The 27643-nt window shown below is 44.6% G+C and overlaps 1 protein-coding gene across 13 annotated transcripts in view; it reads left to right on the top strand.

Moving 5' to 3' along the window:
• The window catches only part of Itpr1 (inositol 1,4,5-trisphosphate receptor type 1), a 343325-nt gene that overhangs the window by 10458 nt on the left and 305224 nt on the right, over window positions 1-27643 (top strand). For all 13 annotated transcript variants that reach the window (XM_028867566.2, XM_028867579.2, XM_028867576.2 and 10 more), the window contains exons 3-4: window positions 14335-14442; window positions 18695-18765. In XM_028867566.2, coding sequence (XP_028723399.1) covers window positions 14351-14442; window positions 18695-18765 — 163 coding nt within the window. In that variant the 5' untranslated portion in view covers window positions 14335-14350. The remainder of the gene's footprint in view (window positions 1-14334; window positions 14443-18694; window positions 18766-27643) is intronic.

Genomic DNA, 27643 nt, shown 5'->3' with positions numbered 1-27643 from the left:
CTGGAATGATGATCATTGTGCTATGGCAGTGGTTCTCAACCTGTGGATCACAACTCTTTGGGGGGGGGGTGTCGCATATCAGATATTCATATTATGATTCCTAACAGTAGCATAATTATAGTTATAAAGTAGCAACGAAATACTTATTGTTGGGGGGGGTCGCCACAATATGAGGAATTTTATTAATGGATTACAGCATTAGAAAGGTTGAAAACACTGTACTATGGTGCTGAGGAAAATGTGTCTGTCATGAAGAAGTCCAAATGTCAGTCATGCCAGGGTTAGGAGCCCTGTGATAGAGCAGGTTTCCAGATCCATTGAAATTTTCCTCTCTGAGGAGACTGATTTAACTTGACTTGCTAGTTCAGGCTAGACAGACAGAGGGCTTTCCTCTGATGCTGGGGCCAACTTCAATTTAAAAAGGTTTCAATCACCTGTATTTGTTTATTTCATATCTCCATGTGTGCACATGTGTATGTGTCCGTGCACGCCATGGAGCATGTGTGGAGGTCAAAGGACAACTTGGAGCAGTCAGTTCTCTCTCCCTGGGGATCTAACTCAGGTTGTCAGCCATGGCAGAGGCAGCACGCACTCGTGCTTACTAAACCATCCCATCGGCTCAGCCTGAACTTCTTACCCAAATAAGCTCCCTCTCTCACCTCTCACAAGTGCTGGTCTCGGTATCCGTAGCCCTGTGGTCTGTCATTGGCTTCTCATAGGCTCTGCGGCCTCCAGGAAATCGCCGGACAGTTGAGTTGACTGCTTGGTTTCTTTTCCCACATATGAAATGAGGACTGTTGGCTCGATGCTGTTAACCTTCAATTCTCCGGCACTTTAGCTGACCAGTTCCAGGCTTGTGGCCGTCTTCTCTTACTGCAGTCTTGTGGGGACATAAGAACAGATATCAGCACTGGCATCTTTCCTGAGGAATAACTCTCTGTAGAAGGTGTACCTGTCTCCAGGGTAGACTACTTAGCAGGTGTGTGTGTGGAAGGCTACGTAGATTTGTGTGTGAAATATGTGAGGGACAGCTTGCTGGAGATGGATGGACCTAGGGACTTGTGCTTGCTAGGTAAGCTGCCTACCACTGAAATGCAACTCCAGCCCTAAGGGACGTCATTTAAACCAAACTGCTGCAGTGAACTTCAGATTTAGAGTAACGGTTTCTGAGGTTGTCTGTGAAAGGGCCTTGGATCTTCCGAGATGATCATTTCCTTTGGGACGGGCTGAAAATGAAAGCATTTGAGCATGATTCCTATGTCCCGAGCAGCAGTTTTTACAACGGAATTAATTACATGATGACAGGAATGTGGTGTATCCGAGGATGGTTTCCAACAGGACAGGACAGCAAGGAGTGGCCTGTGTGGATGTGTGGTGAGGCTGGGATGGCATTGTGTCCAACACAAAATATTCAGAGGCTCATACTATTTTCACAGTACAAATCTCATCCAGCATCTTTGCCCAGAGGAAGGTCAGAAATGAACCCACCCCGAGGGAGCCCAGGAACAGAAACACAGTTGTAAAGAAAACCTTTTGCTCTGTCTTGGGAGAACCAACTATAGAAGTGTTGGGCTTTCTCTAACCAGGGTTTACAGCCATATTACCATATATGTACCCGGGTGAGGACATGGCGAGGAGACTTCTGCTCCTCTGGACAGAGTTTCCTTGGCCTCTGGCCAGGAGATTGATCACATGCCAGCCACCCTTCCTTCTTGGGGCATTCCTTTCTCTTCCTTCTGAGAGACCTCATGGCTTGCCTGACTCTGCCCATTGTTAACCCCTCCCAACTGGAGGCTGCTTGACCTGACAGTGATGTGGTGTCTTTTTGAACTAACTGATCCTTGACCTCAGTTCTGAGAGACCTACTTGTATTCCAGAATCTTCTAAACACATCTTCATGCAGAAGCCCCTCTTTACCTGTATAACTTTAGACAAATCTTTTTGATGTTATTATTTTTAAATGAGGCGACCTGGAATCAGCACTAGAGGACTTTGGCAAGACCTCTGTGTGTTTTTTTTTTTTTTTTGTGCTGCGTAAGAGCTATGCGAGCATCCTCACCCCTCCTCCATGCATGGTACCTTTGGTTTTATTAGGAATAGCACGGAGGATGTTCTACTGGAGTTGGTGCTGGCATGGTTATATATGTGTAACTTGTAACGTGGCCCTTTCCTAACCTCATCATTTGGAGTTGCTGGGTGGAAGGGATTATCCTCAACTAAGAAGTCTGTAAGCAAACAGCAGATTAGAAAGTACAGAAACGGGAGAGAGCAGGAATGTCTCCCCTGTTCTGTTTGCTCTGTGCTAAGCACACATGCTATGTTCCTCCTTTCATTTAATCCACAGCGTAGCTTTGTATACGGTACCTTACAGAAGAGGAGGCTGTGGTAGCTAAGGAACTCTGTCAAGGTTCCTCTGAGTAGAGGCAGGAGTGGGGCTGGAGTGTGGACAGTGGAAGAACACATGCACCTGCCCCCCACCCCCCAAAAGCACATGCCTTTCTCTGGTTTGTGTCCTCGCCTGGCTCCACTCCTCTGACTTTACCCTTTCCTCCATTACAGCTGTAGAGTTTATGGCCCAAGGTCTGGTTTTTGAACCTGCTGAGCTCTTTCCTGCCCTAAGGGCCTTTGTACCAGGACTTTCTCCTTCCACAGTGTTCTGCCTTATCCCCATTCCTTTCTCCATGATTGCCTCTCTCTTTACTTTCAGGTCTCGGTCTAAATGTGTCATCTGATTTTTCTGACCAGTCAAAATTAAGCTGCCACCCAAGTGTACGATCCAGTTTAAATTCCTCCCCTTTTTTAGGGATGCTGTTAATGGTGTAACCCAAGATCTTATGAATACTAGGGAGGTGCTCTCCCACTGATATACACCCGTAGGCTGGTTTTAATTCTTTGCATGTACTTATAGTGACCCTATTCACCTTGTTTTAGTCATGTTTGTTTACTGTCTGCCTAAACTTGAATGTGCATCTTTAGGAAAGGGTCCTAATGTGTGTTGACTGTTCGCTGTCAGGACAGGGTTTTAATGTGTATTGGATATTGACTGTCAGGACAGGGCCCTAGTATGTGCTGACTGTTGGCTATTAGGAGAGTGTTCTAATGTGTGCTGACGGTTGACTCTTAGGACAGGGTCCTGATGTCCTAATGTGTGCTGACTGTTGACTATTAGGAGAGTGTTCTAATGTGTGCTGACGGTTGACTCTTAGGACAGGGTCCTGATGTCCTAATGTGTGCTGACTGTTGACTATTAGGAGAGTGTTCTAATGTGTGCTGACGGTTGACTCTTAGGACAGGGTCCTGATGTCCTAATGTGTGCTGACTGTTGACTATTAGGAGAGTGTTCTAATGTGTGCTGACGGTTGACTCTTAGGACAGGGTCCTGATGTCCTAATGTGTGCTGACTGTTGACTATTAGGAGAGTGTTCTAATGTGTGCTGACGGTTGACTCTTAGGACAGGGTCCTGATGTCCTAATGTGTGCTGACTGTTGACTATTAGGAGAGTGTTCTAATGTGTGCTGACGGTTGACTCTTAGGACAGGGTCCTGATGTCCTAATGTGTGCTGACTGTTGACTATTAGGAGAGTGTTCTAATGTGTGCTGACGGTTGACTCTTAGGACAGGGTCCTGATGTCTAATGTGTGCTGACGGTTTACTGTTAGGACAGGGTCCTGATGTCCTAATGTGTGCTGACTGTTGACTATTAGGAGAGTGTTCTAATGTGTGCTGACTGTTTACTGTTAGGACAGGGTCCTAATGTCCTAATGTGTGCTGACTGTTGACTATCAGGACAGGTCCTAATGTGTGCTGAATGTGTATGTCTTTAGGACAGAGTCCTTATCAAGTTTTTACCCATCTTTTAGTGTCTTTGTGGGTTGAGTCATGGCCAATGTTAGATTAAATCTCAAAGAGAAGTTTAACTTAGTATTGTTTTCAAATTCTTGGGTCCCAGTGAATCTTTACATGTGTAAAAACTGTTGAAAAATTCCAAAAACTCCCAATGATATCAGATGTTTGTCTATATTTATCATATTATAAACCTTTTTAGAAATTACATGTGAGCATAGTAAGTTTTTTTTTTTTTTCAAGTGAGAAAAAGATAATGTCCTCTAGAAGAAAACAAAGCAAAATTTAGCAAGATGGCTGGGTATAATGGAATATACCTTTAATCCCATCACTGCAGAAGCAGACAAGCAGATCTCTGTTGAGTTTGAGGCAAGCATGGCCTACATAGTGAGTTTGAGCCCAGCCAGGTTTGTGTACTGAGGCCCTGTCTCAAAAACTACATACATATATATTTCAAAATGAGGAATGGTATTGTTGAGTAGTTTTGCAGATCATTTTAAGGCCTGGATGAATGGGAGATTTGCACACATCAGCACTGGCCACCAGTCTATTGTGATGTCATGTCTCGAAGCCTCTGGGTAATGGACACACAAGAGACAGGATAAAGAGACAGAGCAGAGACAAACAGATGCCCTCATGGTGTTGTCAAGCTAATTTTGCCCCCGAATCTTGACTGAAAGGGTCTTGGGAACTCCATTGAGGCTACTGCCTCACAGGACAGATGAGTCATTTGAGATGTTGGGTATGGCAGGGAGCTCCTGAAGTTGGGAGGCAATGAAGGCCTTGGTGGCAGGATGCAACTCAGCATCCCTAAGTTCGGGGAAGAGATGCACAGCCATGCATTTCAGCAGTCTTAGCAAAACAAAACTGCTCTGAGAATTTGGAAGTGCTTGTCTTCGTTCAGTTTCCAAGGAGCAACATAGCAAACAGCATAGATGCTGTGCTGTGGGAAGGGTCATGTGGTGACTGAGAATAGCAGCTTGAAGAAAAAAAAAAAACAAAAACAAACAAAAAAAATTGCATCTTCCTTGACAGCAGCTACTCTGCAGTGTACTGGGCTCTTCTTGCCGCTTTGGCTACATAGTACTATACTATGTGGAATACTAGATTGTCTTGGCTGGGAGTGTAGCTCATTGGTAGAGTGCTTGCCTGGCGTGCTGGGGCACAGAGTTCGGTCCCCAGCACTGGGGACAAGAAGTCCAGTGGAAATTCTATTGACTTGAGGTTTTATTGCTGTCAGGCTCTGCTGTAATTGCAGTTACAGGGGTCAAGGTAGATGCTGTTGATAATGCACCTGCCTGCTGAGGTGTTTGAGAAGGTCACTAGTTCCAGTTTAGACTTCTGGGGAGTATTTTGAGTATCCCTGGGTCAATGGTATGCAAGTGTGTCACTGTGAAGGTAATGGGGTATTAAAGCATCTTTGGGGGGCTTGGTCACCAGGAGATGAATGGTGTGCTGAGGAGGCTTCTAAAGGCCCCACTGAAGGTCAGGTTGTCAATGGACTTTGTGTCCTTCCCAGTTACTGAAAGGCAACTGTTCAGCTCCAGTAGCCAGGTGCCTTCATCTTAGCACAGAAAATGCCCACTATTCTTGTCACAGATGTGCAAATATGTGGGTTTTTTTTTTTTTTTTTTTTTCTTGTTTTGAAAGTAGGCCTTGCTCTGTAGCCTCGGCAGACCTAGAACTCACTATAGCCTAGGCTGGCCTGACACTCATGCTGAAGCCTGGGTTTGAATCTGTGGTTTTGAGGTCCACAGACTGGTGCTAAGTCGGCATCTGTTTTCCTTGAGTGTCCTGTCCACTTGTAAGGATACTGTGACAGATGACAGCTGTGGTATTCTGGTGACTTCTCGGTTATTAAAAGTATTCTAATTTAGACTTAGTTTGAGGAGTTCCTAACTTTTAAATTCTGAGTTGTGTGTGTAGGCGAAAGCTAAAGTAATGTTTTTTTTTTAAGAAGAGGAATATAAGTGCTATTATTTAAGTGTGTGCAGGAGATATAATAGATGGGAAAATGATAATAAATTAGTTTTTTTTTTCCCCACATTCAGAGCTTTTAGAAAACGAAATGTAAAACCTAACTGGAGCTGCTTAAAATTAAATTAAATGAACATAGTTCTTTTTCAGTTAGGCTGTGCTTCAGCCTGTTTTTATAGCAAAGTGGGAGAGGTTTTAAATAATTAAATTATCAGCCCTTTGAAGAGATCTCTACCATCCCCCTTCCCAGCAGGGCCTCTGGTTTGATGTGGGAAGAAGAGGGAGAGAGGGAGTGTCATTGTGGGTTGGCTCTCTGGGTGGCATGAATTCGGGTACCTGGGACATGCTGTACTGGCAACAGGCGCCCCATGGGCTTGCAGAGGATTTAAATATCTCTGGGACTGTGTTTTTTCCAGCGTTTTTCTTAGCAGTATCCACCAAGTAAGAAATGTATTTCAAGTCGAGGAATTACAAGTCGAGGGCAGAGGGGAATGAAAATGTTGAAGTAACTAGAGTCAGTGTTTCTGTTTCAGTCATGTTCAAAGATGCAAAAATGAGCACTTAGAGCCAGGTATTATGTTTGAGCCCTTTTTGTGGCTTGTTTGGTTTTCTGCCTGTAATAATACTGAAAGATGCAAAAAATTGCTCCCTCCTTCCACCTTCTTATACATACAAGGGAGCTATGGTTCAGAGAAGCTAGGCTGGTTGTTTAAGGCACACAGGCAGAGTGCACACATAGGCAATGTGAGTCTGTTTCTAAGCATATACTCTTGTCAGCGTTCATAAGCCATTTCTGACACGTGGCGTGGAGGTCAACAGGGATGAGCTCAGAGCAGCTTTCTAGGAATAAAAAGAAGTTCTTGTCCTTTGATTTTTCATCGAAATCTAAAAAGGGCCACTAGGTCTAAGTTCTAGATATCATTGATCCAAGAGTTTAGAAACTTAGCTTTAATTAGCTTTAGAAAACCACCATCCCCAAATAGTATCAGGTAATTTTGGCCACAGAGAAGATGGCACTGTGGTGACATGGAATCCCAGTCTGGCTGTTTGTCCTGTCCCGGGTGCTGGTTTCCAATAAGCATCATTGTGAGACAGCCGTGGTCCTTCCCTCATGGGTTTGCAGTGTGGAGAAAACAAGTCAGAGAACAGACAGGTGATGGGTTGACATGGCAGCAGGTCCAGGAGGGCGACCGTTTGCACTGGAGGCCAGTGTAGACGCATGGAACTCCAGTTTGGGGAGCAGACAGGGCTGCTTAGATGTGGTGGCAGGGCTGTAAAGGTGTGGGAGTTAGCCGGATAAGTAGTGTGGGAGAGGGAAAGGAGTGTCACAGGCAGTAAGGACTTATGGGGAGCCCGGGAAATGTTCACCGTGGCTGTGGTGTTGAGGGTGGAAGGGAGGGCAGGCAGGGCTGGAATCGATTTTGGGTAGGTGGGTTTTTGGTTGTTTTTGAAGTGGGGCTTCTGTTATACAGCTTGCCCTCAAAGGCCTGCGCTCAGCGACCCTCCTATTCAGCCTCATGAAGAGTTGGGACCACAGGTGTGTGCATTGCACCTCTACCTCTGATTTTGGGAAGTTGTAAGAACGACCTGTTTGATGTTTCTAAAAGATTATGCTGCCTGTGTTCAGAACAGATTAAGGGGAAACCCATGGCTTTAGAAAAATAAGACTTCCAGGTGAGCTGAACCCACACCCCACGAGTGCCTCAAGGTAGCTGTGAATTTGGCCCAACACAAAATTGTAAATTTACTTAAAACATGTTTTTTGTTTTGTTTTTGGTATAACTCAATTGTGCAGTTTTCAAGTGTGAAATTTAGAGGTGCCAACCATGCACTGAAATGTCAGAAGCCTAGACCCTTTCAAGAGTCTAGTTAAGAAATGAAACTTGGGGCTGGAGGGATGGCTCTGTGGTTAGAGCACTTGTTACTCTTGTTTGTGGAAGACTCAGTTTCAGTCCCAGCACCTATAGGGCAGCTTACAACTAACAGTAAGTCAGTTCTAGAGGATTCCTTGCCCCTTTCTGGTGTCTGAGGGTACTACGTGCGTGCGTGTATTGCTCGGAGGGATAAACATTCACACAAATACATACAAATAAAAAAATAAATTAAAAGGTGATATTTGGGACTGGGAAGATGGCTCAGTGGTTAAAGCTTACCATGCAGAGGTACGGACTGCAGTCTAGATTCCTGGAACCTATATAAATGCTGAACCCACATATCGATGTGCCTGGAGTTCCAGCCTTGAAAGACAGAGACAGCAGATCCTGGAGCAAGCTAGCCAGTGAGACTAGACATATTGAAGAGCTCTGAGTTTGAGTGAAAGACCCGGGGATTGAGGATGATTCCTGACATCAACTTTGGCCCCTAATGGATGTGCACACGCATTCGTATGTGCCCCCTACTTATGCAAACGTGTGTGCTCACATGCACATCACAGGCATACACACGGAGGAAATGGGAGGGGGAAGAAATGATGCTGGCTGAGACCCTGGTGAAAGTGAGCTGAGGTAAAGGGTTTGGTGATGTTGAAAATCGAGACTTGATGTTCAATTCAACCTCTTCTGTCTTTCATTGGTCGTACATTTTCTGAGCACCTCCTGTATGCCAGGCATTAGGTGTTGGAGAGCCCTAGAATTGCCTACCCCTCAAGGGTGTCAGACGAGCACCACACCGGTAGATGTGAGCTTGTAACCGAGATGGCAGGCTGAGAAGGAGAGATCTCACAGGCAGAGTCAGGACAAGTTACCAAAGCAGTCGTCCCCATCCTGTGATGGCCTGGTAGGAATAACAATTGGATTGAGATCTGAAGGGCTTGCTTTCACTAGAGCAAGAGCTGCAGGGGGTATGAGAGGAGAGAAGAGTCAAATGGTGTCACTAGGCTGGTGGTAATGCTCAGACGTGTGGAGGAGGAGGGGTGGGCTAGGCAGGCAACTTCGTAAGCCTTATAGCTTATGAAGATGCTGTGAGCAGCCAGGAGCAGAACCCTAGAGGCTGTTGCCACTGATACAGATGTGGAAATTCCGGTTATGTGAAGGAGCCAGCAGAGCAAATGAGAAGACCCAGGGAACAATATGGACAGTGAGCGCCATCCCTCTGGCTTCTGCTCTCAGAACAGATCTCTGTGTTCATGTGTTTGTGCTTGCTCTTTCCTTAGCAGTGGAGTCAAAGGGACCCTTCTCTTTACCTATTGCTCAGTCAGTGAGAAACTCAATGAGTAGTGGGAGCTCCATCCAGCTGCTGTGGCCCCTGTAGGCACACCTCCCAGGGTAGCCATCTACTCCCTCTGCTCTGACCCAGCTACTCGGGGAGAATCCTGTTCTGACAGGCACCTCAGGCAGCAGTCAGTCAGGGTGGTGGGTGGTGGCACTTGAAGGTCCTGGAGATGGCAAGATGGTTTATGCCAGGTGATTATCAAAGTCGTGTACCTGAGCTCCATGATGACCTAACATATACCAAGGGATAGTGTAGAAGTAACCAACCGTCTAATTAAATAAGAAACACAGAGCCAATACAGAGATGAAAGCCAAGAGGTCAGAGCAATAGCTAAGAGCTAAAACCTTACCCTTCACTGTTGCTGTTGCCCTGCCTCTCTGAAAGAGACCTACTTCCTGTGTGTCTGTCTTTTTATAGTATTTCTGTTCTGCCTTCTCATTGGTTGTAAACCCAACCACATGACTGCCTCGTCACTGCCTGTCTGTACAGACCTCCAGGTCTTCTATAGTTGGTATTGAGATTAAAGGCATGTGTCTCCAATGCTGGCTGTATCCTTGACCACACAGAGATCTACCTAGCTCTGCCTACCAAGTGCTGGGATTAAAGGTGTGCACCACTACCGCCCAGCTTTTGCTATGGCTTGCTAATAGCTCTGACCCTCTTTTGGGCAACTTTATTTATTAACAAACAAGTCACATTTCAGTACAAATAAAATATCACCATAGGACAGCAAAGCTCTGAATTCCTACACTGAGTAAATGGCAGAACCTGGGGTTCAGTGCAGGTGCTTTGGAGTCTGGAGCCTTCTACCTGTCTTCCAGTGAGGTGAGCTCTTGAGACCATACTGTGTCAGGGTGGAAAGAGAATGGTAGACCTTTGTGAAGGGGAAGTTACATTGCAGTCACAGATTTAGAGGCCACTGATACTTGAGAGGACAGGTGAGAAATACACGTTTTGTGAGGTGGCTGCCTCCCTGTGAGGACGACAGTAATTTTTCTGGCAGGGTTGTGTGTTTAAGCAGGAGCTGAGACCTTCCTGAAGAGCGTTTTGCTGGATTCCAGCAATGAACAAGAGATGGCATGCCATGCTTAGCCAATGGTTCGCGCCGTTGCGTATTCTGCAGTCCTGTGTTTTCAGAAAGACCTGCGTGCTTCGTGATTAGGAGCTGAGTGTTGTTCTGTATTGCGGAGCTTCTTCCTGATAGGGGAATTAGGAAAGCTAATTATCTTCCCCTAAAGTCCATCATCCTGGGTCTTACAGGAGGTCATTTGTTGCAATGCCTAGCTGACTTTTTATACAGAGGACCTTTTCCTTTATGGAGGCTGAAACTTTAGATTCTTTCAGAATTCTTCTTTATCTCTTAACTGCAGAATGATAAAACCAGCTGGCTGAGCACTGAAAGCATGTCAGCTGCTGGTTCAGGCACTTTGCACGCACAATCCCATCCTTTCCCTGTGACATGTCTCTGAAGTAGATCCCCAGTGTCCAGATGTGCACAGAGGTCTGCGTAGAGTGAGAAGCAGTGGTGGGGTAACAGCTTATATGTAGAGAGCCAGGATGGAGTCTTAGGCTGACCAGTAAGCCTGTTTTGTAGAACTGTTGGCACGGAGCCCTGGGTGTCCTCGTGGGACTGGAAGTCGCACAGTTATTATGACGGAGTTCTATGGCAGGTTGGTACCTGCTCTGTTTTTCTCATCGTGACCCTGGTCATTGTGTATGAGGGATACCGGGAGCCCAGAGTGCAGCTGGTAGAAACCTGCAGGCACAAATGGCCCCCAATCAGATAAAGAAGTGGCCTCCCACCCTGTCTTAAACAACAGGAAGTCTTCCTGAAGATTGTTGCCAGGCCCACTTCCCACCTCTTCCTCCAGCCCCAGCTGCCTGTTATTTTGACTCTGCTGGCCTGGGTTTTTCCTTTCAGGACACAACTGATAATTGCTTCAGGGTCTCTCCTCCTCTCTACTTTCCCTGTGCCATTAAAGGCAGACCGGGGAGACCCAGAGGTTTCCAGCCAGACCTGGAAGCTATTTGCCTGCTCAAATCTTGTCCAAAGAGGGAATCACTGCTGGTTCCCCTGGGGAAGAATCTGCCCTAAGGATCCGTACGTTCTTCTTTTTTTTTTTTAATTGGGACCTTTGGCAGACTGCCCCGTTGAGAGGATCATTAACGGTGGTGGGTGTACTGGCCTCTGTTTTCCGGGAAAATGTAAACCATGGCAAAAGGTTACTTGTTCAATTATCTTGTCTACTTAATAAGCATATGGGTAAGAAAGAAGACGCTTAACCTTTCTTCTGACTGAACAAAAGTGCTATATGGCTAAGGTAGAAAATGAGAAATTCTTCAGGAGGGAAAAGAATGAATAGAATTATCCATAAAGGGTTCGAGAAAAACAGGTCTTCATTGTCACCTAGATAATGCGAACTGTAAACATTTTTGCCTGTGTGCCCTGGGATTACTGTTGATGGAAAGGTCCGCTTCAGAATTTGATGGACCTGGTATAACTGTGCCTCCTGCTTTGTTAATTATCTACGATGAACATGTGGATCTTTCTGTTCCTCAGCTTCCCCGCCACAAAGTAGAATTAACAGTGGCCCCTGCCTCATGCCATGCCCCATGGCTCAAGGATTCTGAAAGAGTAGTATTTATTAGGTTCTCAGCAGTGGTGGGCATGATAGTCCTCCACAGGTGTTAGCTGTTTAGCTTAAGCCGTGGACTGAAGCAGTCTAGGGCCATACTACTCAGGAAGTGTCCCATCTCCTCTAATCTCAGAAGCCACGCAGGGTAAGGTCTGGTTAGAACCCGGATGGGACAAGTAGGACTAACGTAGACTCTTAGTGTCAGAATGCATTCTGGGAACCTATTGTGATTGTCAGGTTGCAGGCCTTGCTGGTCTGGGCATGCTTTGCCATGGTAGAACACTGGGGTGTATCTACTGCTTTTCAGAAAGGGAACCTTGCAGTAAGACACCCAGAAGATGATGCAGACTCGAAGGACAGTGTCACATGGCTGTCTTCTGTCCTGGTCTTCACTGGAGTCAAGTCCCCCTTAAGAAGGACAAGCCTGGGAGGAGAGCTTTAGTCACTTGGATAAATAAGGCCCTGGTTGTCTTGCCTAAGCACATTCCTGCCCTCCTGCATCCAGCAACTCCCCATTAGTCCTAAAGGCCAGTATGTACAGACACAAATTTGGCCCGACTCAGAAGTCAAGCAGAAATTGTTTTCTAATAATTAGTTCTACGACTGGGATCTAGCTACAACCACAGAACACTTACCTAGCATATCGAAACCCTGGGTTCAATCCCTTAGTGCCAAGGAAGCAAAGCAATTTTCTTGTGCTTTTATTATACATGGTCTCCTGCTTTTTTTTTTTTTTTTTTTTTTCTTTTTTACTTAAAATATATCACAGTTTTGGGTGGAGGGTATGGCTCAGAAGTAGAGTACTTGCCCAGCATACATACAGCTCAGGGTTTGATCCCTAGCCATGAGCCAGGTGTGGTGTGCATGCTTTGATTTCAGCACTCAAGAGTCTGAGGCCAGGCAGCAGGCTCTTGAGTTCAAGGCCAGCCTGGGCTACATCACACGATGTTATCTCAAAACTCACTCTCTCTCTCTCTCTCTCTCTCTCTCTCTCTCTCTCTCTCTCTCTCTCTCTCTTTTATAAAAGGAAATACTGGTCCCAGAAGTATACTAACTTTCTGGCCCTTTATGACAAAGCTTTTAAATACAAGGTCACAAAGGCAATAGTGATTTTTTTGGGGCAGGGGGTTCCATTGATGTCTTCTGTGGGTGTGTTGTTCAAAACATGGATGTAGCTCTAGATATAACATCCTTAGGAAGAAATAGCAACACTATTGACATGATTCTAGAGAGCAGTAACCGGCTTATTGTCTCTGTGTGCTCTTTGGGTGTCCTTCCTCTAGCTCTAGAGATGAGGGCTGTTTTGTCTGAGAGCTGATTATGTTCTTGGTTGCTGACTCTTCTATAAATAAGTCTCTGCCTGTCTCTCCTGAAGTGTCTGGGTTGTCGGAGCGGTGGGCAGCTTTCCCTGCCGCTCCTCAGAGGCAGGGGAGGCGCTTCTCTCAACAGTTTGCTTGCCGCATCTGGCATTCTTGCCGAGGGAGGAGAATGCCTCCAGAAGTTTGCAGAAGAAAACTTGGCACCCAGGGAACCGTTGGAAGAGAGGACTTTCTACCCCTCCACATTATTACAGCTTTTGTGACCCTGTGGAGTAAATGATTTATTGGACTCGGTGGAGGGGGGAGAGGTGATCAGAGGAATCTTGGCTTGAGGCAGACCCCACACTTCACGCGTCCGCACTCAAAGTGCTGAGGAAACATTGGGAAAGTCTGTGGTCCGCACCAGTTCCGCTGCTTCCCACATGGCTGAGTCTGTTTGCTGAATGTCAGTTTAACGTTTTGCAGTTGGCTCCCTGTTCCTCAATGTTCATGGCCCGGGTGAAAACTGTTGTTAGGAATCACTTCAGTGTGTGTGTGTGTGTGTGTGTGTGTGTGTGTGTGTGTGTGTGTGTGTGTGTAATAGTTTCTGGGCTTTGTAGAGATTTCCTGGAACAGAGGAGTATTTTTCTTGAACTACTTATAACTAGCCGTGTAACCCAGCCAGGGACTCTTACTATTGATTAGTGCCTGAATGGGGAAGGGTTTGGGCCTGGGTCTGGGCCTGGGCCTGGGCTAGGGTCTTGCTACATCCAGGAGTATTTCTTGGTAAAGAAGGAAAGACACACAGCAGCATTTGTGTGGGACTGCACTGTTGTTGGCCTTTGAAAAGGCCTCTAAGGCATTGTAATGCTTGTTCCCAGGTTTCCTCTGATTAATGTCACTTGGTTGCTTTGATTCCTTAACCCAGGCCCCACGGCTTTGCCCGTCCTAAGCTTCCAGGTGCTTCCTTCTGACTTCATGTTCCCTGAGGCACACTGGAGATGTTAATGTGTCGTAAGTCAGACTTTCCAGACCCTTAGTCCTGGAGTTCTTGGCTGGGCTCCCTGCTATCTGGGCAGTCAGTATTGCCTAGGGGTCCTCCAAGCACCGAGCCCGACTCGGATGTGGCTTTGTTAGAATCAAATGGTACTGTGACTGGAATATCCAGAATTTAGTACATGGGACAGAATGTAGTTGCATATGTCCTCATTTGGCTTATGGAATCGCCTGCTTGTCAAACTCCTATTTAAATTTGAATTTTAAATAATGCACTCGGGGGAAACCAAGCTAAGCCAAATCTTTGTGACATTTTCCCCCTCCCTCATCACTTCTCTTCTGCTAACAATGTTGCATGTTTTACTTTGTCTAGGATTTTCAACAAAGACATGTCTGACAAAATGTCTAGTTTCCTACATATTGGAGACATTTGTTCTCTGTATGCGGAGGGATCTACCAATGGATTTATCAGCACCTTGGGGTAAGAGTGTGAAAGTCCTTATGTGTGTGTGGGTTGCTTAAGATATCATAACATCTGTTTAAAAACTGATTTTTTTCTAAGATAAGAATGTTATCACGTTACTCAGCTTTCCCAAGGGCTGCTTGAAATTAGCGAAGCCCATGTTAGTCACTTAACCTTTTACACAGAAACATTTCTGTCAGTTTCGAAAGAACAAACTCTTTTTAGTTAAGGCTCTATTAATTTCGAATTTGTTATAGTCTGCTCTTCTTATATAAGAGGGGATGGGCTAAGAATAGGGAATACAGTTTAAGGATTAATATATACAGACCCAAAGAAGGGCTTTTGGGCTTGTCTTTTCACACAGTGGCTTGTGTGTCGTACGAGCAAAGACCATTACTGCCTGCATGCTTATCTTTCTTCTTCAAAGCAGAACCTTACCTACTTGAAATAACCATTTCATTTGAAAGTTTTAAATTGCACCAAGTTCTGTAAATCACTTTTGTTCATTTGTGCTTGCTTCAATCAGTCTTCACTCAACGTGGAAGGATATAAATATATCCCATCGTGGGCCTCTCGTTATTGTCTCCCTTCTCCTGCCTACTCCTGTTGCCTCAGGGAGGAAGTATAAAGTGTAGTCGCCCCTCAAGGCAGACAGAGGCAGAGTGGAGAATCAAGGTGGCTCATTCCAGAATAGCCAGGAATGGTCTGTAGTCTTTGTGTAGGAAGGAGTAGCTAGGTTTGGGTGGCATTGTTGATTTTGGCAAGACCTAGTCTCAAATAAATGGGAGCAAATGGCAGGCCAACAGATTTTCCAAAAAGCTCATTCTTTGGGCATCCAGAATGTCCATTGTAATTACAGCTATTACTGGAAGCGTGCTTATTTTCTGGTATTTGTGCAGGGTAAGTATTGTGAAGCGCTCATTCAGGTTACTCCACGCCCCCGTGAGGAAATTATTTCAGATAGCAGAATTATACCTCATTCAGATCTGTGTTCTCATTCTATAGAGAGTTATTTTCAGAACTCACCCATGGCTTCTTCCTATGCTTGGTCTCTCTGTGTAGTAGACCTACTCTTAATAGTTTATCTTCTGTGGCTTTGGGCAAACAGGCTTCCTGCTACTCAGGCCTTTCTGATGATGGCCATCTTGGCTCTCTCCTTCCTCCTTTTTTCCCCTGTGGTTACATTTTTCACCTTCTTATTTTTCAGCATTGACTACAATACTGTTCAGCAGTGGTAAGCACTCTCTGAGCTCTGTGGGTGTTCACCGTGTGCCGGGTGCCATTATCCCCTTAACTCCTAAGCACCCTCTTCGTGGTGAGCACTGCCATCCTCACTGTGTATGGAAACTACACTGGTGTGCTTCAGGGAGGGGCACTCACCTGCCCACGTTTCATAGGTCAGAAGACTTGGGTCTCCAAGGCCAGGTGTCCTAACACAGAACCTTTGTAGGGCAGTTTCCTCTGGCTTCCCTGTCTGCTTACTGCCTGTCTGGGTGCCTGTAAGACCTCAGCCCCATCATACACCTGTTTTTCCTCTGTGGCCTCTGACCTCATAAATACTGCCCCTAATATCTTAGCCACCTTTCATGTCTTCCCTTTTAGGAGGACATCCATCATCATCATCATCATCATCATCATTATTATTATTATTATTATTATTATTAATTTTTGAGACAGGGCTTCTCTGTGTACCCCTGGCTGTCCTGGAACTCACTCTGTAGACCAGGCTGGCCTCGAACTCACAAGAGATCCACCTGCCTCTGTCTCCCAAATCCTGGGATTAAAGGTGTGCGCCACCACCGCCCAGCATTATATTATTATCTTGAGCCTAGTCTGACCTTGAACTTGCAGTCCTCCTGCCTCAGCTGTCTAAGTGCACAATTACAGGTGTGCACTATTCTTAAAATTCTTAGGGGTGCCTATTCTTTGCTTTACTATTTTTCTCAAGTATTCTATGTTGAGTCCCTCATAAAGTTAAGAGGTATGTTTTTGAATGCTGGGTATTAATTCTTCCTTCAAATGAGTATTATTCACCTTCTCAATCACACATATTTGAGAACAGCTTGCATAAAAATTAATTTGGAAAGTTAAATTTGACCCCCTCTCCCCTTCTTGGAATGTGCTTAACATTTATGGAGTACCGATCATAGACACAATGAGTGACTGTCAGGCCTCCTCATGGGACTTGGTGCCTGGCCCCCAGCTCTGTCCTGTTTATATAGACTGTTGCTGGTTACTTCTCAGTGGCTTTAGGACTCAATGAACGTTAGAATTCCAGCAGGACCTTGGAGAGCCAGTGTGTGAGTGAATCTACACTAGTGGATGGCATACTGTTAAATCACCATCGGGGCTTGTTAAGAACAAAGGTTCTTTGCTCCCTTCCAGGAACAGTTTCAGTGTGCCTGAATAGGAGGGATGGGATTGTGACAGGACTCAGGAATCGATACCTTTAGAAGCAGAAAGTATCAAACATTCCCCAAGTGGAGAATCTTGAAAGCAGTTCTTTGGTTTTACGAATGAAGTACTGAGACAAGGGGCGAGTGAAATGACATAATACCATGCCCTTAGTTGGTACCTTAGTGTTATCTACAATCTATACTCAGTGAGACCCTCCCTCCTATCATTTGCTCTTCCTGGAACTTGACCATTAATCCAGCTCTGCATTGGGTATGTCCTGCTGGGGGACCAAATCCAGTGTCTTATACATTGTAAGTAAGTACTCTCCCACTGAACTGTGTTACCAGCCCTTGCATTGGATTCTGAGCCCACCCTTTTAAGTATAGATTAACTTTGGTGGCCTCACTAAACTTGTATTATTCATCATACAAGGGCCCAGGGTAGAGATTTTATATGTGTACATTATACTCTTGATTTTTGTAGAAAACCCTCAGGCCACTGACTACACTGAACACTGTGCCTCTTATAGATGCCTAGAGAGGTCTTGAGAGGTCTTGTAGATGTCTAGAGAGGTCTGTGTATTGAGGGCAAAGGTGGGATACCCTTCACACTTTGATTCACTTCACTTGACAGATACTGAGCTTTAGCCTTGGGCATCTTATGAGCCACAAAGCAGGGAGCGCACTCCATTGCTTCCATAGAGTTCGGTTGGGAGAGCGGAGGAGGAGAGAGTTTCTAGGCAAGAAAGTCTTCCGTGGGGTATATAGTTTCGTTTAGGAAATGACACTTAGAATCAGGGCCCTGAAAACAGGGCAGGCTTTAGGAAGTAAAGGTCAGTTTTGGAGGAAAGAGCAGGAAAGGTCAAAGCTGAATATTTAGTGGTCCCTCGCATTTGGAATGTAAGAGGCAGCATAGGCTAATGGAAGAGGTTCTAAAAATCCTAGCATGGTACCTGGGATCAAGTTCCATGGTCATGCAGGAAATGAGCTGGCTCTCCTAGTTTTAGGAACTTGGATAAGTCATGTAATTTCATAGTATCTTAGTGTCTTAGAAGTTCAAAAACATGTTTATATTTTCAATGATTCTCCTAAAATGAATTATGCAAGTTAAATTAAATTTTAATGAGGTCATTAAACTTGAGTTTATCATCCTCTGTGTAATCTGGGACTATTACTCACTTGTAACTTCATTGTGCTTTTAAAGGTCCAAGACCTTCCCATTTGTGTGCATTTGCACTGGGTTCCCATGACCTGAGGCAACTCTGCTCCCCATTTTCCAACCTCATTTCAGCTCTTTCAACAGTTCTAAAACATCTTCCCCTGTCCGCAGCTTCAGAAGGCCTCTGGTACAGATGGCCCCTGACTCTTCTCTTTTCTTCCTTCTTAGGTTATTCCTTACTTGTTTATTAGTTTTTATGGCTTCGACACCTAAGCCTTGAGCTCTTTCAGGGATGGGGCTTGGTTCACTTTAGCCCTCATGTCCTACGACTTGCTACAGTTCCTGGTGCAGGGTTGGCTCCTCACCTCCCAGTCATCAAATGCATTGACCCTTAGCTGTGTCTTCCAGACTTCAACAATATTGCATGTTGTGTGCAAATATGTCACAGATGTGGTTCTGGGAAAAGGAGCTACAGAAAACAGTAATATGTCCACCATCACAGAAGCAGATTGCTGGGCCTTGGAATTAGGTTTATTTCACTCCATGCATAGAATATTTCACTCCTTGGCCAACAGCTCCCTGGCAGAGGAACACGGCATTCTAAATGTTACATAGGAAAAGCCCTGGGACACTCCATTTTTGCGTAATGCTTATTAAGGGTTTTATTTCCATAGGCTTGATGTGATGCAACATTGATTTGTTTGTCTTTTTGCAGCCTGGTTGATGATCGTTGTGTTGTGCAGCCAGAAGCCGGGGACCTTAACAACCCACCCAAGAAATTCAGAGGTAAAGTTGTGGCTTTGATGGAGTGGTCACCTGGACTTCCTTGATAATTTATGAAGGGTGTTCTGTGACCGTGAGGGCAGCTGGCCCTCCCTCCCTCCTTCCCTTCCTGCTTCCAGTCCTTTCTTCCTTCCTGTAGCAGCCTTAGATTTGTTTACTCAAGTATATTTTTCAAAATCAGATTCAAGTCCTGGCATTAAAACTTCTTAAAAAAATGCGTAAATTAATTCTTAGTCAGGATTGGCATGGCTTTTATTAGGGCCTTGGTTTGTCTAGAGAATATGTGTTGCCAAGTGCTAATTCATCTGAAAGCTTTTCATTACCATAGCTATTTGTCCAAACAAATGGGATTTAAGGATCCAGTCACAGGGAGCATGGGCTATTTCAGCAGATCTCATGATCCTTCTTAGGGCCTTGATAATTCTTAGCTGCCTTACCTGGAATGAGATATTCTTGATTATTGTACTTGTACTCGAGCTAAAAGATACACCAGGGCAACTTTCTTATTAATGTTGCCTTCTGTAGCCCTGTGTTTTTAATTTTTCTCAAAAGGTAATTCAGCTTATTGCAGAGTGTTCGAACTGTGGTTGGCGTCTTAGATGGCACTGTTTTGTTTCTGTCTTCCATTGCGATGGTGGTAGTGAGTGGTTCTCAGCTTGAGCCACATCTTAGAATTATCTAGAGAAGATTTTCAATTCCACAGTTGCTCTGGACCGATTAAATTAACCCTAGAGGTTGGGCACTGTTTTCTGTTTATTGGTTGGTTGGTTGTTTTCGAAACAGAATCTCACTATGTAGGTCTGGCTGTCCTGGAACTCCCTATGTAGACCAGGCTAGCCTCAAATTTACAAAGATCCACCTCTTTGTCTGTCTCTGGTGCTGGGATTAAAGGTGTGCCCCATGGCACACATCTCCGAACTAGCCTTTTTTTAGGCTTCCAAGGTGGCTTACAAATTACTTTTATTATTTATTTGTTTATTAGTTTTCTGTGTGTACATGTGTGTGCCACCTTTGGGGGAGGTCAGAGGACATCTTGCTGGAGTTGGTTTTTCTCCTTTCAGCATGTGAGTTTGAGGGATTGGACTCATAAATGGTCAGGGAGACCCCTGAGGCCTTTTTCTCCCTTACAACAAGGAGAAATGCATGCTTAATGAAGTCCTAGTGAGAGTGTGGCTCGGACCGCTGCAGACTTATGTCTGTTGGCTCTTGAGTCCAATGCCTTAACCACTTTGCCCTCCAAGTGACGTAAGTGATTCCTCTATGTAGTAGGATTGGGAACCCACTGGCTTAGGTATTTGACTCATGGTCTCACTCACAGAGCGTTTGTTCAGCATTTGCCATTTGCAGATGCTGTCATCTGAGTTCTAAATTCTTTGTGCTGAGTGATTCAGAAACTGTTTAACTCCCTTGGATGAAATCTAAAGAAATTAGGATGAACTAGAAGGCAGGCATTCAGATGGAAAGGAGCCATTTGGATGCAGCCTGGGGTTGAGCAGTATCCAGTTGGCACAAGGCTATCAGGAGAATGTTTTCACCTGAGGATGAGGGAAAACTATTTTTAAAAAAATGAGTCACATAAACTTGAAGCAGCTATTGCTTCTGCTGAATTTTTTCTTCCTAAGCCCTCCCCCCATGTCTTGTTCTAAAGCAAAATCTTGAGTGGAGCAGAAATGAAAGATTTTATCTAATGACCATAATGTCACGTAGAGAATTAATTCCTGACCCAACATTGACTGTGTTGGTCACTGTGCTGAGAGAGGATGCTATCTGTGTTAGCTCAGTTGGACAGGTACATCTCCTCTACACTGGGAAGGGATTGATCAGACTTAGGCCTAAATATCTCACCTGTGCTCACATAGCTAGAGGAGGAGGAGTTAAGATCGCAAGTTTGGTTGCACAAGGAAATCACCTGGAGAGCTATGAAAAATAGTAATAACTGTTCCCACCTGCAATATTCCTGATTTAATTGGGCATTGGAGTTTTCTGAAACTCCCTAGGTAATTCTCTCATGCAACCACAGTTAAGAATCATTGCTAGTAACTACAAGCTACCAATGTTCTTGCTGAGGGAAGGGCTAATCTAGGCTTGGCTTTTGCAGTTGGGACACAGAAAAGGGATGCTTGTCAGGAGCAGGTGCTGGGTCTTGGGTCCAGTAGGACCCCTTGTTCCATCTCATCCTTGGGGGTCACGACAAACCTGCAAGAGAATTTAATGCAATGAATAAAGTTAACCAATGGCTATTCATTATTTTAAAAAATATTGACAATTATTTTTCATTTTTAAGCTAACAAAATTGTACATATGTATGATTTGAAATTGGCAGACATTGTGGAATGCCTAAATTGGGCTAATGAACACAATTTCTTCACATTGCTTTTGTGATGTGAGTTTTCCAAATTTATTGTGAGATTCCCAAGTGTTGACTTTGTGGTTGTCATCATGATGTACAATAGGTCTGTTGAATCTGCTCCTCCCATCTAAGTAAGTGAGATCTTGTAGCTTTCGACCCTCTCCAACCTCCTGTCTTAACTCTAGTACCTGGTGACCTCTATTCTACTGTCTACCTCTCTGAGTTTAAGTTTTTAAGATTTCATGAAAAAGAGTGACCGTACAGTATTTATTTTTCTGTGCCTGCCTAATTTCATTTAACATTGAGTCTCCCAGATTTTTTTTTAATCACAAATGATCAAGTGGCTATTTTAGTACAGGGTTAGGACAGTAAGGTAAATAGGACCAGTGTAGAGGAACCCAGAAGCCATGTGTGTTTCCCTAGCAGTAGGGTCAGAATGGCTCTTGCTTGGATGCGTCTCTGGTGGATGATTTGAAAAGACTGTTTTGAAATCAAAGCTACAATCTGGTAGAGGCCATTTGGAAATAATTAATCTTCTTTTATGTCCTGACTTAGTTCTACAGGTAGGAATGAGACAGTAACTGGTTCATTGATTTTTTTTTTTTCTAGATAGTTTCTAGGTTGTGAACTGCTTTGTGCTAGTGGGGAAATCTGGTTCAAAATAAGTTGTGCTTCAGGCTTTGTGAATATAGGTCAGAACTTCCTAACCTCTGTGTGCTGAGTCTGGGCTCCCTGCACGCAGGTAAGAAGTCTGGCCAACCTGCCTCTGCAGGCTGCTGCAGAGCTGGAGAGGTTTCAATCTTGGGACTTGTGGGGGGAAATACTTTAAATTTCTTTGAAAGCATCTCTTCAGCTGTGGTGTCGTTTACTTCAAGAATTTCCCCCCAGAAGTGAGGAAAAAGATCTCTCTTTTGGACGAGATTGTTGCCTCTTCAACTATAAGTACATTTTGAAGTTGAGGGTCATTTTGGTGGTTTAGAAATTGTGCACGGGGCGGATGGACAGTTTTCAGGATTCCTGGTTCATTCTTCATGGATCCTTTGCGCCCTGCAGTTGAACAAACACATATGGAAAAAGAGAGATGCTGGCAAGCAGCCCAATGGAATGATGGGGCCTTTATCCGAGCAATCAGCAGAGCTTCGTTGAGTCGCTTGGATTTGCTTTAGTTTCCATTGTTGGCTTGCCAACTGCTTTCCCATATCGAGAACCATTATAAACTGTTCTTTGGTAGATGGAAATTGGAGGGAGCCTGTTGATGTTCTGCTCCCCATGACTTCTGACTTTGAGGTTTTAATTTTGGGACTTCCTTCTGAGATTTCTAACCCTGCTGTTTAAGAATATGGAACCTTAGACCAGTGAGCTTTTCTGGGATCAAATCCTAAGTTTCACGGGTTTTTGCCTATATGACCCTGGCCAAATTATTTAACCTCTGTGAACCTGGCTATCTTGGCTTTAGTACAATTTTAATGTGTGTGAAGAATTTAGTACTCGGTGAAGTTCTGTCAGTTATGACAAGGTAGGTGGACCTGAAAGACATTGTGGCAGTGACACAGGACAGGGACAGTTGGAAAAAGACTGTGTTTTCACTCACGGTGAATTCTAAAAAATTATCTCATAAAAGTCGAGAATAAAGCAGTGGTTACCAGAGGTCATGGAGAAGATAAGACTAGACAGCAGATAGAAGGTTAAGGGAAGTAAGTACTGGTGTAGTCCAGTGCAGAGTCAGGTAGCTATGGCTAATCCTGCAGGGAATGTTTGAAAACACCTAGAAGAGGTGATTTTGAATATTTGTGCATTGAAGAAGTTATAAAGGAGTAGGATGTGGCCCCATGGTAGAAGTTTGCCTCACATGTGTGAGGACATGGATTTGACCTCTTAGTAGCGTGCTCGCTCGCTCTCTCTCTCTCTCTCTCTCTCTCTCTCTCTCTCTCTCTCTCTCTCACACACACACACACACATACACACACACACACACACACACACACACGAAACAAAATGGTAACTATTTAAAGTGATAGCGAATAGATTATAAGGTAATAAATGTGTAAGTTGAAACATCATATTGTACCTCTTCTATGTATCAAAAATAAAAACAGAAACACTAACTTGAAAAAAAGTTATTTAGTGCTTAGTAAGCCTTCATTATGCTTACCTTTTCAGTTCTTGTTATTAGCAGAAGACAGGGAGCTCTGTGAATCTTCCAGTGAAATGAACTTTGTCTACCACTACTCTTTCATCTGTTAGTGTTGTGGATATATGGGTGTACACATGGACTCCCCATGCTTCGATTCGAGGTCCATTTGCTTTCCTGTGTAAGTTGAGTGTTCTTGAGAGACTGTGTAATCTTCTGAGCTTGCCCACCCATAGAATGGGGGCTTTTCGTCCTTACAAAGGTAATGGAATTGAAGATAATGCGGAGAAACAGTGAGTAGGGTGGGCGGCTCCTTAATAACACTAACTTTGCTTTTGTACAGTGGATGCAGAAGGGTGAAGTATTGAGTGCCCTTGATTTTCTCTGGTGCTTGCTAGTGCATTTCCAAAATGAATGTCTCTTTTCATGCATATCATTTCCTTGACCGTATCTCCCCCCCCCCCAAACTTTGTAGGGAGGAACAAACTTTTACATCTGGATGAATTTGAACTGTGTTGTTGCCCTCTGTGTAATGGCAAGAAATAGCTGAGATCTGGAGTCATTTAGGTCCCTTGGTTCTTTTGTCAATATGATACCATTAGAATGTGCTCGAGTCTGTGCACGGTGCGGCAGAATCACTGTGTTGTCTGATGGGTGTTAGCTTTGCTTATCATATAGGAAGAATAAGGAAGACAAACATCAAATTGAAACCAGGAATAGAAACCTTGTGGTTAGTGAATTCCTTTCTCTGTATTATCTTTTGCTCTTCCCATCTCCCCATGTTCTCTCCCCCTACAAGATACTAAATATAAAAAGCACTTTCTATAAAGGAGAGATGGAAACTGACAGCTAGTCCCCATTTTCATCTTGGGCCTCTGCTCCCTTCACATTAATAACCTCCAGGGCTGCTGGAGTAGAAAGAAGGGAATCCAGGCTTTGAGGGACTCAAACAGGCTGTAGAGTTGATTACACCATCTATTGTGTAATTTCTTTCCCACACTGGGCAATGGTCAATTTTTGAACTTTCACTGTAAGAGAACAACCTTGGCCTCGGATTCTTAACCTTGGACCAGTGTTACCATATCAGTGCTATTAAACTGCAGCATTTAAATTTGTAGAAACCGTTGAGCTTCTGAAAAAATCTGTTAGAAGTTGACATTTAAGGGGGGACAGCCAGACATGGTGGTGCATAGCTGTAATCCCAGCACTTAGGAGACTGAGGGAGGAGGATTGTGAATTGAGGTCTGCCAGGATTAAAGTGGGAGAAAGAGAGAAGGATAGGAAGGGCAGAATGGGGAAGAAGGGATATGGTAGAGGAGAAATTGGACAGGGAAGACTTGAAGTGAAAGGAAACAAGATCCCATCATTTAAGTAGATACAGGAATTGGGGAGGGGCCTGCATCAGGCCACAGTGTGCTAGCATGTTCTGGGTGTCCTCACTGCCCTTGGGTTCCCCCCCCCTTTTTTGTCTTTATTTATTTATTTATTTATTTTAATTTTATTTTACAATACAATTCAGTTCTACATAACAGCCACAGATTCCCTTGTTCTCTCTTTTCTTGTCCCTCTCCCCTTCCCCCGTCCCACCCCCCATTCCCACCTCCTCCAGATCAAGGTCTCCCCCGAGGACTGGGATTGACCTGATAGACTCAGTCCAGGCAGGTCCAATCCCCTCCTCCCAGATTGAGCCAAGCGTCCCTGCATAAGTCACAGGTTTCAAACAGCTAACTCATGCAACGAGCCCAGGACCTGGTACCACTGCCTAGATGCCTCCCAAACAGATCAAGCCAATTGACTGTCTCACCTATTCAGAGGGCCTGATCCAGTTGGGGGCCCCTCAGCCTTTGGTTCATAGTTCATGTGTTTCCATTCGTTTGGTTATTTGTCCCTGTGCTTTATCCAACCTTGGTTTCAACAATTCTCCCTTATATAAACCCTCCTCTTTCTCACTAATTAGACACCCAGTGCTCCACCCGGGGCCTAGCCGTAGATGTCTGCATCCAGATTCCTCCGTCCTTGGATGGGGTTTCTGGCACAACTATTAGGGTCCAGTCATCCTTGTTCCACATCTAGCATCCTCCTATGAGTGAGTACATACCATATTTGTCTTTCTGAGTCTGGGTTACCTCACTCAGGGGGTTCTCTTTCTTTTCCCCATGGTGCGATGGATTTCAGCCACTGTTATCCCACCTCGGCTGGTGTATGACTGAGACAGCATTGTGTACCAGCTGCTGGCTCTGCTGCTGGCGGCAGATGGAGTAATGGACAGCAAGTTGAATTGAGCGTAGTTTCCTGTGCTTTTAAGCATCATAGGGTTTCCTGGAGAGACAGACCCATGTTATATTTAACAGCTGATCGCTTTGATTCTACTTCATGCAAAGCGTTGTCCTGATGAATGGCGACTTTTAATTGTGTGATCTACTTCCTTGGGGTGGATATTGATGTTTCCATTATGCAGTGGAGGAAACGGAGGCTCCCAGAAGTTGAGTAATTTGCTCATGGACAGTCAGATGCCCCTTCCTAGGCTGGTTATCATTCATTCAACAAACATTTATTGGTTACCTTCCATATGTCAGCCATTTATACTCCAGGGACAAAAGTTACCAGCATTCTCTGGGAAGCCATCTGTTCCCATACCACAGCAGTTATATGTGCAAGCAGAAGGGTAGTTGGCAAAGTACTTCCCTATGCCCTACTGGAGCAGAGTAGATAGTAACACTCTTCATATGTGGCTTCTCTTTGGCTCTGTGGCACCTCCCCAGAGCAGGGCATGTCTGTTTTATACCTAATGCTATTCAGGCTAGCAGATGTTAGGAGCTGGTCCAGTGTCATGGAGGGCCTGAATGTCAGAGTCCTGAGGGCTAGACTCTGTGCTTTTCCCCTCTTTCCCCTGTAGTTTTCAACCCCTGGCACAAGGGTTCTACAAGGGCATGACCCTTGTCACTGGTATAGTTTCTAATTGAGAACAGACAAGATGTTATTTTTCTTTACTTACGTTCTTCCTAGCCTTTATTTAGGATTATTTCAATGAAAAGGAATGCTAAGAAGGAAGGAGGGAAGGCCTGGACCCTTTGCATAATGAATCTGTAGCTGTTCCCAACACAAGCTCAGGAATATACATAATCTCCATATGATTTGGGGCCTATTTGTAGTGCCACTAAGGGTCCAGTCTAGCTCAGTGTAGCCCAGTGTTTGAGCATTTCGTCTTGGGTGTTGGCTGGAAGTGTCTGGTCCCTCAGCCTGGGCCCTACCTGGGACAGGGACAGCCTGGGAGTCTAGCTCTTGGGATAATCCTGGAGAAGAACATGTTGTTTTCCACTGAGGCCCAGTGCATAGCCATGGATCTGAGGTGTAGGCTTGTGGCCTTTTTCTTTTGCTAGGTCCCCTTGTTCTCCATTTCTGGAGTACTTGCAGGAGGGCAGTCCCTCTGTGAGGACTCTTGGAGATTTAATAGGCTGCCTCAACGAGGAAGGAAGGAATGGGTTGTTTTATATCTGGCCCATGAACTTTGTAGTAGACCACTTTGGTAGGTATTTCTACCAAGAATGGCATATGTCAAGGTCAGTGATACACATTGTTAAACCCTACTTACTGGATCGTAGACTTGCCTGCAGTTAAGGTGGGACATGGAAGAAAGGATACCATCTGAGGCCAAAGCTAGAAAAAGCTGCTGCATTATCTTGGAGAGATCATTCTGTCTTTCGGTATCAGTTTCCCCATTTGTTAAGGGCAGTTTAAGTGAAGTATCACCTCAAATCCCTTTCATCTACACACATCTCAGCCAGGATTGGAAACGGACAGGTTAACATTTCACAAGAAAGTATTGGTATTCAGGAGCCTTGTGCTGCTTAGAAGTAGATCCCGATTTCCCTGGGATTACAAGTTGTCTCTGTCAAGATAAGAAGGAAACAGCCAGACTTCACCCTGGGGCCAGGAGGAGACACAGCCAGGATCTTGGGTCACAGAGGTCTTCCAGGGTGACTAAAGCAAGCTTGCTGGCTTAGCTTTCTGTCAACCCCTGCTCCTTTGCAGCACATTGTTTTAATTGTTGCTAAGCAACCCCCACCCCCTTCCTTTTGGCAAGGTGTCCAAGGAATGAACCCATATCTTATTTAGTTTTAAATACCTACATGCAAAGGGGAGGGCCAGACTTAAATTTTGTTTGTTCTTCTGATTCTAATCCATCATAGGAATACAGAACTTACTTTTTGCCTGTCTTGTTAAGTAAGAGAAAAGAATCAGTCTATTTAAGGTACGTGTCAAATTCATGCCACAGGGCATATTGAAGATACCGCGCATGCTCAAAGCTGCCTTGTAGGAGAGGCTCTTGCAACTTGTTCTTTATTCACAAAGTCAATTCAAATTTAATAAAAAGATTAGTAGGTTTTTGTGATCTTCGT

Source organism: Peromyscus leucopus, chromosome X (genome assembly GCF_004664715.2).
Source record: "Peromyscus leucopus breed LL Stock chromosome X, UCI_PerLeu_2.1, whole genome shotgun sequence".
Lineage (NCBI taxonomy): Eukaryota > Metazoa > Chordata > Mammalia > Rodentia > Cricetidae > Peromyscus > Peromyscus leucopus.
The sequence above is the reverse complement of the archived record's forward strand: the minus strand, read 5'-3'. Positions and strand labels throughout refer to the sequence as shown.